The sequence below is a fragment of the Nyctereutes procyonoides genome, unplaced genomic scaffold (assembly GCF_905146905.1).
Source record: "Nyctereutes procyonoides isolate TBG_1078 unplaced genomic scaffold, NYPRO_anot_genome, whole genome shotgun sequence".
Classification (NCBI taxonomy): domain Eukaryota; kingdom Metazoa; phylum Chordata; class Mammalia; order Carnivora; family Canidae; genus Nyctereutes; species Nyctereutes procyonoides.
Window position 1 is genome coordinate 52148213 of NW_026575133.1, and position 18264 is coordinate 52166476.

Here is an 18264-nt window from a genome sequence, read left to right on the forward strand (position 1 = left end):
ACTTTGTACTGGCTATTATGAAATATAAAATTGATGTAACATTTTTTTGGTCTAAAAATCCTCTTAATAGTTGCCTCAATTCTGTCTTCTTTGTGCTGGCATCAGAGGATCTACCAACTTAGTGTTTACAAAAGCAAATGGGAATGGGGTGAGAAGGCTATGAGCTATAGCCATTTGCACCTGTTTTGAGCAGTCTCCAAGAAGATTTCACAGACAACAAAGTAGCTCCAAAAATCAAACAAAATATGACAGCTAAGCTATTGCTTTTTAAAAGCAGTATCAGTTCTAATTTGGCATAGAACTAGCTAATGTCTTAAATAGAGAGATAGATAAAGAACATTCATTCCTCTGTGTGCCACTCTTAGTAAACTCACATCTTCAGGTCAGTTATAATCTCAGAGTTTTACTAAATTATTTATTGGACACATCTTGAGCCCAGTAACTGTAAGGTTTATGATATCCAAGAGGAACCATATTTTTCTTTTTTTTAGTTAAGTTTCTTTGTTGGTCATGGCAATTCACTCAGTATTCTGAGCAATTTACTCTACGTTCTGTTTCAATATAACCATTTGTAAAATAAGGCCTACACTTTTTGGTATAGTACTTCACATGTTAAAATTATTACTTTTTTATTGTAGAAGAATATAGTATTGATGAACTATCCTTCTACAAATTGACTCTGTGAAAATTAATTTCTCCTTTGAATAGATTTATAAAATTTTGGACATTCATGTGACATTGGTTGGACTTGAAATATGGACAAATGAAGATAAAGTACACATAGATTCAAATATAGAAAATACCTTATTGCGTTTTTCAACTTGGCAAGAAATAATCCTTAAAAAGAGGAATAATTTTGATCATGTTCTATTACTCAGGTATGTAAGTGCTCTATTTTTATGCATACTCTAGGTGGATTAGAAAAAAAGAAAATAAAACGAATGAGCAACAACATACTTTTTAAAACAATTGACTTTTGCACAGTACACAGTCACAAAATGTTATATCCTACTATATATAAAATTTCCAAATGAACTTTTTAATAGTCTTTCTTTCTAATACTGATTAATACTAGAAAGTAAACATAACACATTTACATTTCTGGGGAGGGTTGAAAATGTCATTAGGTAAGCAATATACTTTTATAATTGATTTATTTGTCAGCATCCAACACTAACTCCTTTTATTCTTCTGCACTATGCCATTCCAATACTCCACCAAAACCTGCATTTCGGAGAAAGCACTTCATTCTCTGGACATTTTCCATCAACGAAGTGTCCTTATCCAATGAAAAGCATTTCAAGAGCATCTCTTCCACAGCTTTAATATTCCTAAGTAAACAAGGGTTTGGATTTATCAACAATATTAAGTCATTCTTAAAAAGGGGGGGGGCATTTTAAAATCATTTTTGTAATTCAAAACAACCATACTACTCAGTCTATAAGGAGATGATAAATAATTGTGGAGCTGAATTGACTTTTACCTTGCATTAACCATAGTCCTATTATCCTAATTAAAATATGAAAGCACAGCTTTGGAGCAATGGAGTTTTTTAGCATTTCTTCTAGTGCCCTTAAAGCTACTATATAACAATGGTACCCACTTTACCTACTTCATCTTCCTATAATTGCAGTGTTTCTCCTACAGCCTACAACGTGCTTCTTATCATTATTTAAATGTTAACTTTCAATTTGAACTCAGAGCTGTGAGCCTTCTAAAACCTGTAGTTGGAGGTCAGCTCCAGCTCTTTGGCAGACTGATGAGAGTGAACCACACCTCCAAAGTCATATCATTTCTGATTTTCATATCTGGGATGGCCCACAGCATATATATCCAGGGGGGTAGTTTTACCTGAGACTCAGATATTCATTTACTAGTATGCTCTAAAACTATAGAAATTAAAGTAAAATATCATAATAACCTTCATTTTGGGCAAGATTATCCTCTTTGTCTATTTCTTGGACATGAGTTTTAAAATACTTAATAAATTAGTGTAGAAATAATACATGGCTGTAAGCAGAAAACTTTTTACTTTCATGAATGCTTCATTCTGAGCAGTAGCTTCTTACAACAATAGTATGTCTGCAAATAGGAAAATGAGGAAAGTTCCCCTAAATGTCTAATTGGACATCATATTTGGGATTTCTTATGTGTTGAGTTTCTTGTATGTCCTCTTATCTATATTCACATAGATGAGTGATGAAATAATATATATGGCATTATCATGGTGTGATTTTTGTTTTAAGTAACCATGAGCAAAATCAGAATCCAGATTGCGTTACACTGATGCTTCATCTCTATACACAGTATTCTATTCCAAGATTTCTAGCATCTAAGAAGACAGACATTTTAAATTCCTCCAAGATACGTAGCCAAACACTGAGACTAAAAGTGTATCTTCTTGATCAAAAGAGTTAAAGATTAAAAGGGTTCATCTAGTCTGACCACCTTTCTCATATTTGAATCTTCTTACTTATATTTCAAGTGTGGTTTTCCAGTTCATGATGGCTCTTTAACGTGGTTCAATTCTAAATGTTCTCGAAAGTGTATCAAGTCTGGACTCCCTTAGTATACACATCTATATCTGTCTTTTTAGGTAATCCAAGGATAGTTCACATGACAACTCTTTTAAATGTTTGATTATGGTTACCTAATGCTCTATGAGTTTCTATGGCTGATTAAAATTTTTTAAAACTTTTCAGCTATAGCTAAGTAATTAATCTCAGTATTGAGACTAGTTACTATGTTGTATTTTTTCCTTCCAAACACTTTTAACTTAATTTTTTGGCCTTTTAAGTGGTTTTATCTAAAGCTGAGTGTAGAGTAAGCCATGTAAAATTGGACTCTCACATTATTTTTTTAAGTTCTATTTTTTCGGGATTTCAACTTTAGATTGTACTGATTTATTCAATACCTCTAATATGCCACAAGCTTTAAATGAACTTAATAACAAGATCATCCTGAATTCTAGAACTTCAGGGGAAAAAAGACATTCTAATGTGCAAAGTCACTAGCATTATGAAGATTCATTGCAATTCAATCTTTGTGTTAATTAAACTACTGCCTCAGACTGAAGAGTGTATTTGCATCTTTTTTTTTTTAATTTGCATCTTTTTTTATAGTGGGAAGTGGCTCTACACACATGCACAAGGAACTTCTTTTTCAGAGGGCATATGTCTACCCTATTATTCCTCCAGTGTTGTTAAGGTAGGCTGTGTTTTATTTGTTATTAAACTTAATCACAAAGTTTGAATTTAAGTTTTATAAATTTTCTGTGTCCTATTGAAAGGGACCAGGTGTACCTTTGTGGTTCAGTCAGTTCAGCATCCAACTCTTGATCTCAGCTCAGGTCTTGATCTCAGTATCATGAGTTCAAGCCTTGTGTTGGGCTCTGCCTGGGCATGGAGCCAATGAAGAAGAAAGAAGAAGAAGAAGAAGAAGAAGAAGAAGAAGAAGAAGAAGAAGAAGAAGAAGAAGAAGAAAAGAAGAAGAAAAGGAGGAGGAGGAGGAGGTGGAGGAGGAGGAGGAGGAGGAAGAGAAAGGAAACATGTTCATTTTGTCATATATTCCCACCAAGATATATCACAATGATACTGCTATGTTTCCTTTATTAAAGAGGAAAATAAATGTCTTATAAAAGGTATAGATAAACAATGAAGGTAAACCAGTGTTGTTCATCATCACATACCACTACTGTGCAATATGAGACTGTACTCTAAAAATATGAACCTCACATATTTTTTATTTTTACCCTCTTTGAATATCTAGTATATAAAAGGCAAATCAATAATGTTTAGTGTATTGTGTAGGACATTAGTTATAATTTTTAGCTGTTTGTAAGAATGAGTTTATAGAAATCCAACAACGACTATTACTATGCCACAAAAAAGAATTTCAAAATGTGAGAGTTAGAGACCCTCAAAAGATCATTTACCCAATCTCACTATATAATTAAAAGAACTTAGGGCAGGACAGGAATGTGATGAAGTCGATGGTCTCTCAAATAAGTTCTAGTTAATCAGAAGCTAGAAACCAGGTCTCAACCAATAGTTCAAAACACTATATACTAAAGTATATTATCTTATAGAGATTTCTAACGTACATTTTTTCTTGGCCTCAGGATCTTTTACCTGACCTAAATGTAGTTGCAAGCAGAATTGCACATCAGCTGGGGCATAACTTTGGGATGAAGCATGATGATTACCCATGTACCTGTAATTTTGAGAGATGTGTGATGGATCGTGGTGGAAGGTAAGGCTCAAACAATGTAGAGAAGACATTTAAATATTTTGGGCATGCCTCTTGATTAAAACTCCATATTGTGGTTATATATTGTTACTATGTGAAAATTTTACTAATATATTCCATGAAGTCTATTACAAAACCAGCCATGATAGGCTATTTCCCTTTGGGGGCTAAATCTTATCAGTTCATAGTATCTGTCCTAGTGACATGATGAAAGAAATTCTAAAATTCCATCTGAGCATATTGCAAAAGTATACAGTGATTAACTAGTAAATCATACTAAGGCACTTAGGAGAAAAATACACTCCATGTGCCTTGTTTTATCATCTTTGCTATAAACCCTAATTTCTGGGCAGCCCCGGTGGCGCAGCGGTTTAGCGCCGCCTGCAGCCCGGGGTGTGATCCTGGAGACTCAGGATCGAGTCCCACATCTGACTTCCTGCATGGAGCCTGCTTCTCCCTCTGCCTGTGTCTCTGCCTCTGTCTTCGCTCTCTCTGAATAAATAAATAAATAAATCTTTTTTAAAAAAATAAATAAACTCTAATTTCTTTCTTCCTTAAAATCTTTACTCAAATGTTGTTCTCAGCCAAACCTTCTCCAACCACCGGATCCAATTTTTCGATACTGTCTCCTCAAATACATACTATGTCATTATCCATCCTTTCCTTTTTTGTTTTGTTTTTTTTTCCATTCTTGATATTAATTATTATCTAAAGTGATATGCTTTAGTCTATGCTTTACCTACTTAGCTTACTTATTATTTTATTCCTCCAACAAAATATAAATTTCATGAGGTCAGAGGGTTTTGTTTTCTTTTTTTCACTGTTTTATCACACTATCTAGAAAAGTCCCAGATACATACTAGGTACTCTATAAATAGTTACAGAACAAATGAATGTCCTATATCTCCCCATCGTGCTGTGAATTACCTGCAGCGAGGTCCTAAACTTTACACATTTTTTAACTCCCTCACAGAGAATACACAGTACATTGCATATAAGAAAAGTGTTTATGATGATGATCAGTACTTCTCCATATTGATTAAATGAAATAATGAAAACACCCAAGCACAGTGACTGGTGTAGAGTAAGAACTAAGTAACTGATATTTAAATTGATAGCATTATCTACATAATTAGCAGTATTTTTCAGGGCCCCACCATTCCAAAGTAATGTATTTAAGACTCTAAAAGTCCATCTGTGTCGATAATGGCAAGGGAGTCAAAGCAAAAGGAAGACAGAAGGGAGATGAATTTTAGTCCTATTAATCTTTAAACTTTTGAGAAGTATAGTGCATTCCTATGATGTGTAAGAAAATCCTAAATAAATGATTTATTTCAACAAATGTTTATAGAGAACTAGTTTGTGCTAGGCACTATATTAATTTGTGCTTATTTTTTAAAAAAAATATAGTCCCTGCATTGAGAAGCTTGTAATGTTGTATAAACGATAAACAAATATATAGGTTATGTCAAGAGAAACAAATAAAAAGTGATCTAGGAGCAGCAGGCACATTCAGTCTGAACTGTGGGCTTTGGAAGGACTTTCTGGAGGATATATAGTCAGAGTATGTTTACCAGAATATCATGAGTTGGCTGTTTCAATAAGACATTTTCTATAACAAAAGCCCAGTTGCTACTCTCCTATAACAGTAAAGCAAAGTAGGAGAAGTAAATGGACTTTTAGAGTTATTCATTTATATTTATCCTTTCTAAATTCTTCATAAAAGTTTCATAGCTGGTCCACCACTGTGTATTGATAAAATTAATCTTTATTTTTAACTCATCTAAATCTAGCATTCCTGCAATAAAATTCAGTAAATGCAACAGAATTCAGTACCTGCAACACCTGAAGAATTATAATCCCACATGCATGTTCAATATTCCATTTTCTGATAAGTTAAGTGATTACCCATATTGCGGAAACAAGAAGTTGGATGAAGGAGAAGAGTGTGATTGTGGCCCCATTCAGGTATTTGCAAATAATATCTTTAAATTACAAAGTTTATGCTTAGCTTGAATGTAGGCAAGGAGGTAGCCATTAATCAACCATGATATTCCTTGTAAAGTTTTAAAGAATGTGTTTTTTGTCTCATTTTGAAATGAGTCCCTGGTGTGGCCTCATTACAAGGCATCTTACCAAGTCATGAACTGTGTATAATGATCTTACTGGAGATCCACAGTACCACATTTGCCTGGTTTATATGGTAATTGGTTCTTCTTGTAAGAAAGGCCTGTAGGTGCCATTAAGTCTGATCTCATGCATAATAGGAATATGTTCTCCACAGTCAGGCAATTGAGCTTTACTTGGGGCCTTATAAGGCTGGTCTATATCCCAGTTGGACAGTTCATGTCATTAGAAAACTGTCTTAACCGAGAAGAACCCTTCTAACCTTCCACATATTTATTACAGCCTTGGTCTCTGGAACATTTAGAACATGGCTTTAAGACAAATTTTAGAGTAATTCTTAATCTGCTTTTCTCCAACATAGAAGCTATTTCTCTTAAGAGCCTATCATATAGGTATGGATCTTAGTCACTTCTCAAATTATGATATATATATATATATATATATATATCACTTGGGGGCATTTTTAAAACATGGGTTCTGATTCTGTAGGCCTGAAGTGAGGGTGAGATCCTTCATTACTAACAATCTGCAAGGTTATGTTGATACTGCTGGTCTGAAGAAGACATTTGTAGTATGTACACTTAGACACTAATTCAAAATAAGTCTAATAGCCTAGTGGAATCAGAGACTATACGATCAGAGTGGGGACAGTGACATGTAAAGAAGTTGCAACAACTAGTTTTCAAATGTCTCAGATTAAATGTAAAGAGGCTCTTAAATTTGGAAAATGATGCTTTTGCCTATGCACATTCTTTAGAATGGTTATACAGTTTGATTCCAACACATGAAGTACCTTACAATACAGGATGCAGACAATTTCTTTTGCTATTTTAATTTTTTAGAGTAGATAGGGCCTAAGCATCCTTCCTGCTAATTATTTAATGATTTATTAAAAACAACAACAAAGTTCCACTTGAAATACTTAAAATCTTGAGGAAAATGTGAAATTAGATCTTCAGAAGTTCTATTATTAAACTTTTAGAATTGAGGGATCCCTGGGTGGCGCAGCGGTTTGGCCCCTGCCTTTGGCCCAGGGCGCGATCCTGGAGACCCGGGATCGAATCCCACATCGGGCTCCTGGTGCACGGAGCCTGCTTCTCCCTCTGCCTGTGTCTCTGCCTCTCTCTCTCTCTCTCTCTCTCTCTCTGTGACTATCATAAATAAATTTAAAAAAAATAAAAAAAAAACTTTTAGAATTGAGAAGTAGCAAGATCCTTTCAAAGAATGGAAATCATCAGGAAAACGGAAGGTCAGAAACTTTGGACATTGTATACTGCTGACGAAAAGTCATTAGCACGGAGTACTAAACAGCCAATTGGGAAGAAAATGGAGGCACCTGGGTGGCTCAATCAGTTAAGACTCCAATTCTTGATTTTGACTCAAGTCATGATCTCAGGGTCTTGGGATTAAGCCTCACATTGGGCTCCATGCTCAGTGGGGAGTCTGCTTGAGATTCTCCCCCTCTCTCTCTGAAAGACAAGTAATAATAAATTACACAGAACAACTTATTAAACAGGACCTTAACTACAAAACAATTTTATCTTTTTTATTATTTCCAGGAGTGTACCAATCCTTGCTGTGATGCAAACAAATGTGTGTTGAAGCCAGGATTTACTTGTGCAGAAGGAGAATGCTGTGAATCTTGTCAGGTAAGGACCTTTGCTAGGAATGGGTTCTCCATTTTCAGTTTAAGTGTACATAGGACCACAGAATTGGCCATCCATTGAACGACCCTACCCTATTAATCCCAGATCAGGGTTAGGCTTGCTTGTCTCAAATAAAACCTCTTCTGAGATGTTCTGACTTCAGTCCTGGGCAATCCCATGGTCAGGAAAGTAAAGAAGCATGTAGGTATCACTTGGTCTTTTAGGAATAGAGCTATATGATCAACATTATTCTTGTTCCTTTATAAATCATTACCAACTTATTTAACCTCAGCTCAGATGTGGTGGTAGGGAGGGGTGGCATTCCAACAACAGTGAACTAGAAGGGAAAAGGATCATACTGGAATTGGAAAGTGAGAGTGGCTAGTACATGGAAATATATTCCTGGGTAAGGCAATCAAGAATCCAAATGACTCTGTCCAAAGTTTTAATGACATCTCTTTCAACTCACTGTACTGTAAACTCACAAAGGAAAGGAAGCATGTCTTATTCATTTTCAAATCTTTCTAGGACTCATTACAATCAAATGCATATTGAGAGGCTGAATAATGCACTTTCCTCCAGGAATGAGTCAGAGTATTTTTCCAGTTCATATGGAGAGATCTGATTTCTTGGGAGTGGAGTTTCCTCATTATAGATAGGTAGGGGCTCCCAGTTGTATGTGTGCTGGGGATGGTATGTACTGGAGCAAAATGAACAAAACACTTGCTCATTTCTCCATTTTATGTCTGTTCCAACTCTGCCCAATGTTGTTCTAATACAGATTCTCAAAAACACCATCGTGTCATTCCTGAAATTACATAAAAACCAAATGTATTTACAAATGATAATAATTCTCAGTGGAATAGAGATGAAAGTCATGATCCAAACCTAAAACCTTTATTTTTAGATAAATTAAGTGGGTCAAACTTTCCCCTACTTACTGAAACTTAACATACCTAATGTGTCCAAGATTTATTAGTCTTTTTTTCAACAGATGAAAAAATCAGGGTCCATATGCAGACCAGCAAAAGATGAATGTGATTTTCCTGAAGTGTGTACTGGTCACTCTACTGCATGTCCTCAGGACAAATTCCAAGTAAATGGATTTCCTTGCAAGAATGCAAAAGGCTACTGCTTCATGGGGAAATGTCCCACCCGGGATGATCAGTGCTCTGAATTCTTTGATAATGGTGAGAGAGTATTCACTCCAGTGAACAGCTGATAAACATAATAGCTATTATTATCCTGTAAAAATTTAGGGACAAGATTGAAGATAATGCCATTTGTGATATTCTTCCCAGATCTTACCTAGAATTTCTTTGGATATTACCTTTAATATTAGTTGATATTACCTCTAACATTAACTAGCTCAGTATGTGGGTTAAGGTATGTTTGTTACTTTTTTATATCCATACTTCTCCCTAAAATATCCTCCTGATGCAATAGGATAGCTTTAGAGTGATTTATTTTTCCCATTCTGCCTTACCAATTCTTAATACTGAAATTTCAATTACATTAGAAAAATAAGATATTTTATTATTTATAACATTCAAGTTTTTATTGTTCTACTTTAATTATTCCATTTTGCATCCTAGAGGTGAAAGACAGTTCTGATCTCTGCTATGAGATGAATAAAAAAGGAAATAGATTTGGATACTGCAAAAACAAGGAAAACAGCTTAATTCCCTGTGAAGAGAAGTAAGTGCTTTTTAAGAGTGTTTTTGCAAAATCAAAATTGCTCTTGTTCTGACAGCTGCTAACCTCTTTTTACTGAGGAGATTAGGAAGACAGGGGGTGAGGGAATGAGCACACATCCCTGTCTGTGTAACTGGTATTTACATACTATGAGCTGAAGGTCATGGAGAACAAGGAGAAAAGATAAGAAAAAGATAAATTTCTTAGGAAAGAAAGGGAGGAAGAGAAGCCAAAAAAACAATAAGAAGATACAGTGGGATGGGGGAAAAGAAACAGAAAGAAGGAAATAAGTGAAGCCATAACAGGAAAGAAAAGTAGAACTTGAAATTGGAAGGAAGGAGAGAAGTGGAAGCTAGATCTGATTTTAAAAAGCATTAGCTGTGTCATTCTTCCAGGTTTGCTATACTCAGAAAGGTTTTTTACTGTGTCATAAAACAGGGATTGGACTGAAAACAACAAAGAAAACTTTGGTCAAGTTCAACTTTGCTCCTATATATATGAGGTGAAACTCGGCAGTCACTTAACTTCCTCTAGCTTCCAATTTTTGCCTAATCTATAAAATGGGTATTATAGTAATAGCAAATGCATAGGGTTTTTTTGTGTGTGAGAATTAACTGATGTGCTCTGTGCAAGAAAGAATAAGAGAGAAATCTTAACGTATTGATGAAAGTTATACAAACTCAAATTACTAATAGGAAATATTCTTCTGTAAACTCGAGCTAATATGGATTTGTGAGAATCACAGAACTCCAAAGAAATACAATTATTTTACATCTTCACCTACTCATCACAGGTCCCAAAGTCAGGACTTTGTCTAACCTTTCATCCTGCCTCTCTTGGTGCTTTTGCAACCCACTGATGAGCCTGGGTCTAGCCTGGGTCTAGAGAAAAGTGACCAGGCCACACCACTATACTGCCAGCCTCATGTCTATAAAGTTCTATTTCCTGGTCCCAAGACAGAATATTCTTCCTTTCCTTCAGAGATGTCAAATGTGGAAAGATACACTGCAGTAGAGGGCAGCATTCATCCCTACTTGGGAAAGAAAAAATCAATCACCTTAAGAAGATTTCAAAGCAGAATGTCACAGCAGAGTGCAAAACTTTTATTTTATACCACAATTCTAAAGATTTGGGCCTGGTTGCTCCTGGAACAAAATGTGGAGATGGAATGGTAAGATGAAAGCCCTCTGTTTTATGAAAACTTCTTGGTTCAGCCACTTTAAAAATTTTTTTTCTAATTGGTTCCTGAGGGCCTCTATATGGAAAAGCAGAAACAAATGGGTAACTTTTTATTTTAATTGAGCAAAGTAGTAATAACACTATAATAAATATTCATTTTGTCTAATCTCTGTTATAGAAAATGATATGCAAATGTTATTAGTGTGCTAATTAGTATCTTAGAGTAGATATCTAGTGAAATTATAGACATAATTTTTTGAATTAATTTGACTGTGAAGTAGCCATATGTTCTTCATTTATTTTATTCATTCATTCCTATTTACTGGGCACATGCTATGGTGCCAGTGGCCATGCTAGACACAAATGATATAAAGTTGAGTGTACTTGAGAATTTCATAGATTGAATTATATATTACAATCTAATACAAGTGCTTTGATAGTGGTGTGACCAATGCACATTTGAGTCCAAAAGAAGAGGTGATTGACTTTACTTGGACAACACAAGTGATATTTCAACTTTGACATTATGAACATTTTTCAATGCAGACAAAATGAGAAAATGCTTTTTAGAAAGAAATACCTACATAATATGCAAAGGTGCAAATGTATAGCATAGTCATGTAACTGACAATTTCAATGTTACTGGAGCTTTGGGTGAAATGTCAGAATATGAAGCTGAGCAGCTAGAGTAAGGCCAGATCAGAAGAGGTTTATCATTCCAAGGTGGAAACTTTAGATGCATCCTAAAAACAACAGCCAACTCACCAAGGCTTATAAACACAGGAATATATAGAAAACATAATACTTTTTAAAAATCAGTTATTTCAACATACTATAGTTACTGTCTGTGATATAGCTTCTCTTCTCCCATACCACCACCCACAAACATTACATAGTATCATTCATATAATGTGATAGAGAAATGAATTGAAAAAAATCCAGAATGTAAAGGAAGGAATTAGAATTTAATAATTTAATGGAGATTATATTTCAAATCCATATTTTTAAGTATTACAATTCCCCATTAAAATAATTAAATATCAAAATTGTGAGGAATGTATATTTGTAAAATTTTACGTATGTGTACCAGTCACATACTAGAGAGTTCAATGACTTTCAATGATAGAGTGTATGAGGCATTAGGTTAGAGAAAATATCAAACAATTTTCTATTCACATCGGGGAAGAAAAATCATCCAGAAATACTAAGCAAAAGTATGACTTACCCTTCATAGAACCCATTAAGAGTGGCAGAGATTAAGCAAAGGAATTTATATGGAAGCTATTACTGCATCTTGATCTTATAAGTCTGTTGTGACCATATGCCGCCACATAGAGGGCCTATTGTTTCAGGAGAAGTCTTAGTATAAAAGTGTATAAATCAGGGCAGCCCTCATGTCTCAGTGGTTTAGCACCTCCTTCAGCATAGGGAGTGATCCTGGAGACCCAGGATCAAGACCCATGACTCCCTGCATGGAACCTGCTTCTCTCTCTGCCTGTGTCTCCGCCTCTCTCTCTATCTCTCTCTTTGTGTCTTTCATGAATAAGTAAATAAAATCTTTAAAAAAAAAGCATACAAATCATAATGGTGCCAGTTATTGAACTATTTCACAATGATGGAATTTATGATAGCAAATGTCAGTTTATAGAGGTATCACAAAGATACTAATCATAGACTTTTCATCTCATTTTTACATTGAGATTGTATTTTTATATATGAGTAAATTAAAATGAATAAAACATTCTAGTTTCTCTTAATATTTTTTCTTTCTGGGTCAATTTTAATTTGGCATAAGAAATGAGGGCAAACATATCCCATTGCTCCCAGATGTTTTTTTTCTTTATAGAACTTGCAGCATAGATAAGGAAAATAATACAGTGGAAAAGGAAGAAGAGTAGAGGAGAAGGGGAAGGGAAGAGAGAATACTAGTCTTCACTGGCACAAAAGAATTGCCGCAAACCTGTCTCTATAGTTTTCTCTTTATATATAAACATTTATATACATATAAATATGGCAAAATCAAAAAAGGAACATTTCAATGTTTCCCTTTAGTTGAACCTGAAGTATGTGGAAAGATATTTACATAGATTTACACAGTGTTTTCCAGTGTTCATTGATCATGTATATAGGAAAATCCATTCTATAAGGATTAGAAAGAAGACAAATAGCAACAGACATAAAAGAATTCAACAGTGTGAACAATGGAGATTAATCTGAGGACTCATAGATGATCTTCCCCTATGAAACACATATACATAAGAAAAGAGAGAAATCCTCTAGAAAAAAAGTTAAATTTATATTTTAATCAGATTTAAATGGATATTAAATCTATAAAAATGGTATTATTTGAAAACAAGCACTGCCTTCAAATTACAAAATAAATCATAACTACTGATTTATATGTAATTTGAGCAGTAAACCATGAAATGGATAACACAAAAAAATAGTACATTAGAAATTAAAATTCTTAACACACAAGGATGAAATAAAGGAATTCTAAAGAAGAAAATGATTAAAAGCAGGAAAAATAGTCCTAAGAAATCTAATACTGTTTTAATAGGAATCCCAGATAAAGAAAACATAAGTAAAAGTACGATTGAAGATTAATAACAAAAAAAACGCTGAGCTGAAGAATGTATAAAATAAAAACTCAGTACCAGAAAAAATTCATAGAAGGAGGTGAGCATTTAGAATCATCCTCACAGCATACAGTCAACAGTAAAGAAAATGTCATGTAAGCACTAAAGAAGGCAAGCGGCACTTTTCAACAACAACAACAACAACAACAACAACAATTATCAGGCCGTTATTACATTTATCTCCAAAAAGAAATGCCAGAAGATATTACAGCAAAATCTGTGGAGCTTTGGGGAATAGAAGTATTGGAATCCTAAAACCATACTTGCAGCCAAGTTATTATTCATATAGAAAGAAATAGGATGACGTCCTCACACACCTTATGACTATAAAAAAACTACAGTAAATTAGATAGCATTTATTTCTGAAAAGAATGTAGTCAAGAAAGTGCTCTAGCCAGCTGAGAAATGAATTAAACTAAAAAGTTAAATGAGTAGAGAGAATATTAAGGAAATAGTTGCAAGCCAGAAAGTCTATATTAATTTTGAATAAATTCTAGTTATTTATTATTAATATGTTTATTATAAGATTATAAAACATTGAATAGTGAATGACAGTCTATACAAATCTCAAATTTCAATTTTCTCAAACACATATATAAAGAAAAATAAAGAATAAAAATGTGACAAATGTCTTAGCTTACATAAGGAAGAGTTAATGCTTATTTGGTATTGACAATGATAGAATGATTAAGATTTAAATGTTTTAATGCAAAATGAATCAATGTTTAGAAAACAAAACATATGGCTTTCAAATAATTGCAGAAAAAGTAATAAAGATAAAAAAGCTAAAATGTCTAACATTTAAAATAATATACTAAAATGAAAGGAGTAAAATTAAACATATCACTTATCACAATGAATATAAGTAGATTAAAATTTCCCTATTTAAAATGTTAAAGTAAGCTTTGAATTGGTGGACTGAAAGGATTTTTCAGGGGATGACATCAGCAAAATGGTGGAATAAGAGGTGTCCCAGTTGTATCTCCACACAGCAGTAATAAGTTAGTAGCCAGCCATGGAAAAAGCACCTTTGTAGGAGCTTTGAAACCAGGTAGTATCTTGCAAAACACTGATGGAGTCCATTTTGAGGAAGGAGGCCCATTGCTGGGTGATAAGCTTGTTGACCATAATCCTGGCTACAGACCCCATAAATACCCATGTCTCCTGCTACTTGGCTATAACCCCATTTGGCTTTGGTACTGTTACCAACAACATCTGCTAGGAACCCACCAGACTTATCTATATCCCTGGAGGGAGACCTGCAGATCTTGGTCCAGCCACAGCTCCAATGGCAGACTGGATCACTCAGAAGAAAAAATCAGCAAAGTCAAAGATAGGTCATTTGAAATTAGCAGGTTGGAAGAACAAAAGAGAAAAGAATGAAAACTAGTGAAGAAAGCCTTTATATGATACTAAAGACAAAAAATGAATATATGCATTATGTGAGTCCCAGAAGGAGAAGAGAGAGAAATAAAGAGGAATAAAGATTATTTTTAATAATAATGGTTGAAAATTTGCCAAATATTGGGAAGGATATGGACATTTAGATTCAGAAAGCTCAAAAAAACACAAGCAAGACCAATCTGAAGATTATCCAGAGATACATTATGGCCAAATTGTCAAAAGCCAAAGACAAAAAGAGAATTTTAAAAACAAGAGAAAAGCAACTCATCATATCTAAGGGAATGACCATAAGACTATCAATAAAATTCTCAGCAAAAGTCTTACAGGCCAAGAGAGGTGGGAAGATATACCCCAATAGAGTTGAAAGAATATTTCCTGATACATGCTTTTTAAAAGAAATGGGTAAAAATAAAAATGACAGGTAAAAATTAAATGTGTGAAGATAAGCCAGGTAATAATTATAAGCAACAAAAACAACAATATTTTGGTTTTAAAATGTACAAAATATAACAAGCAAATTTTTAAAGTTAATAAGCATAAATAAGATTAATTGACACGACAATAACAAGTGCCTAATCAGTAACTGTGATATAGCAAGCAAAGATCGTTACCAAATCAGAACACGTGATGCAAGTAATAAAAAGAAATTATTTCATTTATGATTATAAAATATTTGATAAATTAACATTTGAAGAATTAGTAAGGATATAGATATTTTAAGGATTTTGTATATAACAATAAATGTACACTATCTTTGTTTCAAATATCTATCAAACATTTATGGAGGATTCTTTCTTCTACAGAATATTCTACATGTGATTTTTTTTTCAATACGAAAATCATGTACATTCTAAGAACAAGTTATTAATTCATATCGGTAACTTCATTTCCAGGTTTGCAGCAATGGTGAATGTATGAAACTTGAAAAGGTCTACAATTCAACCAATTGCTCTTCTCAATGCAATGAAAATGCTGTAAGATTGGACTACTTTTTAAATTAATGTCTTGCCAGTCATTTATTTACAAAGGACTTCATTCCTGAGCATGGAGTGTATGCGTGTGTGTGTTTGTGTGTGTGTGTGTGTGTGTGTGTGTGTATGTGGTGATTTTTTAAATCTACATTTGGGATCCATTTTTCGTGGATCATCCATAAAACTAATCTAAATATCCAAACCAGTATTATACATAGATATTGCCAGTATTGCAAATATATATTTTATTAGTGGACTGGTAATCTAGAAACCCAGTAACTTAGTACATATAAAGTTTAAACCTAATGTTTAAAGTTGTATCTATCATAGTGTCACTTATAGTTAAATTATGCCAATGTCAACATTAACCTAAGTTTTTGACAAATCAACAAAAAATTATATAATATGTATGTATATGTGTATGCATATATGTATGTGTATATGTCTTTACATATATACACACATATATAATTGTATATACATATGTAAATATACATACATATGTATATACATATATATACACACACACACTTATATAATTTCAATTAACACTACCGAGTACTAGCAGTACCTAGTAGTTTGCATTTGTGGATGATATCTCCCCTTAACCCAATTAATCAATAAGACTTATATAAAGTTGTATATATATCAGGTACTCTTTCAAGTACTTTACATATACATTCATTTTAAAAGCTTTAGAAGAGGCTTAAAAGGTGAGTACTATTTCTATACCTACTTTTATATGTGGAGAATAAGTCTGTGATGTTATGTGAAGGAAAAGCTGAGATTTAAATACAGAAAGAATGCATTATTCTTAATCGTTACACACTTTTTGATGAACTAAACATTATGCCACCACTTTTTCTCATGTTAATATTATTTCATTACTACTAAGCCCAGCTAGAGCCTGCAGTCTAGATATATGTGTAACTCTAGCAGGCTTGTTCCTTTAATAGATTGATGCCTTCTAGAAAGATAAGTCAAACCATCTTGTTCCTCTGGTTTTTAATTTATTAGAATTATTCTCTTGTCCAAAGGCCATCTTCAAAAGCAGTTGCTTCTTGTAATTTTGTTTGCTTATGTTTTTTAAAGTTTTATTCTGGTATGCAGTTTAGTTAACTAATCAGTAAAAGTGTGTGTGTGTGTGTGTATGTGTGTGTGTGTGATGTAGAACTAAGCAAAGTGAGGTGCAAAACACACACATAATCTGATAAAATTATATGACTGACTGCTTTTCCAGGTGGATGGCCATGACCTTCAGTGCCAGTGTAAGGAAGAACAGGAGCATGTGGACTGGGGAGAAAACTTAAATGTTACCAGTGAGCATCCTAGAAATATAATATCTTGCATATATCAAAAGCCTAAACATTTTTGCCTTATTTCCGAAGTCTAATAGACGTATGTTGTATTTCTGCATAGATTTGCATGGTATTTTATTTTTTTTAATTTTTATTTATTTATGATAGTCACAGGGAGAGAGAGAGAGAGAGGCAGAGACATAGGCAGAGGGAGAAGCAGGTTCCATGAACCGGGAGCCTGATGTGGGATTCGATCCCGGGTCTCCAGGATCGCGCCCTGGGCCAAAGGCAGGCACCAAACCGCTGCGCCACCCAGGGATCCTTGCATGGTATTTTAATTATTTTGCATATTTAAATACCCAAACTTGAATTTACAACAATTGCCTTTTAGAATTAACATATCTTCTTCTAGTTAAATTTGGATTAGGTCTTCTAAGAATCCATAACACAACAAGACCTTTCCTAGAGTCAATTAATAATGGAGTCAAAACATTTCCTGCTGATTGTAGTTCTTAAACATAGTGGACTCTTGGGTAGAGTGCCAGTGATTAACACAATGATAATTTCTAAAATGTTTGGGTCTTTTACTTTATATTTTTTTAAAAATGGAGGAAGGGGGAATTAAAGTCATTTAAGGAAGGGAGAAACTGGATTATAACAGCCCTAGTTAATATTCCACTGTCCTAAAGTTGATGTCCTGGCTAAAGCTTATTATACTTTTTAATGTTGCAGATATATCCATCCTGGCTGTTGTGCTTGTCCTGGTTATTTTTGGTGTTGGGGTTGTCATATTATTAATTCATTACCAAAAATGCATTAAGCTGAAACAAATTCAAAGGTATGTTTTTTCTATGTGTTGAAATGTAACCATTACTGAGAATATATACGCTTTATCACCATAGATGATACTCCATGGGGGTGAAGTATAAGCCCCTTACTGAGGACAAAGTAAGAGTAACAGTAAATTTAACTTTTAGATATTTATGTTCTCATCTCCAAATGCCTATTCCAGTGGTTCCCAAACTTTGCTACACATGGGAATCAGAGATTTTTTAAA

The 18264-nt window shown here is 33.8% G+C and overlaps 1 protein-coding gene across 1 annotated transcript in view; it reads left to right on the forward strand.

Annotated features, from left to right (window-relative positions):
* ADAM7 (ADAM metallopeptidase domain 7) overlaps positions 1–18264 on the forward strand; it is a 69871-nt gene that overhangs the window by 38520 nt on the left and 13087 nt on the right. Inside the window, exons 10-20 of the mRNA XM_055345808.1 lie at positions 709–878; positions 3123–3207; positions 4121–4251; positions 6042–6216; positions 7935–8024; positions 9016–9211; positions 9617–9719; positions 10698–10887; positions 15832–15912; positions 17150–17228; positions 17940–18045. Of these exons, the coding sequence (XP_055201783.1) occupies positions 709–878; positions 3123–3207; positions 4121–4251; positions 6042–6216; positions 7935–8024; positions 9016–9211; positions 9617–9719; positions 10698–10887; positions 15832–15912; positions 17150–17228; positions 17940–18045 (1406 nt within the window). The remainder of the gene's footprint in view (positions 1–708; positions 879–3122; positions 3208–4120; positions 4252–6041; positions 6217–7934; positions 8025–9015; positions 9212–9616; positions 9720–10697; positions 10888–15831; positions 15913–17149; positions 17229–17939; positions 18046–18264) is intronic.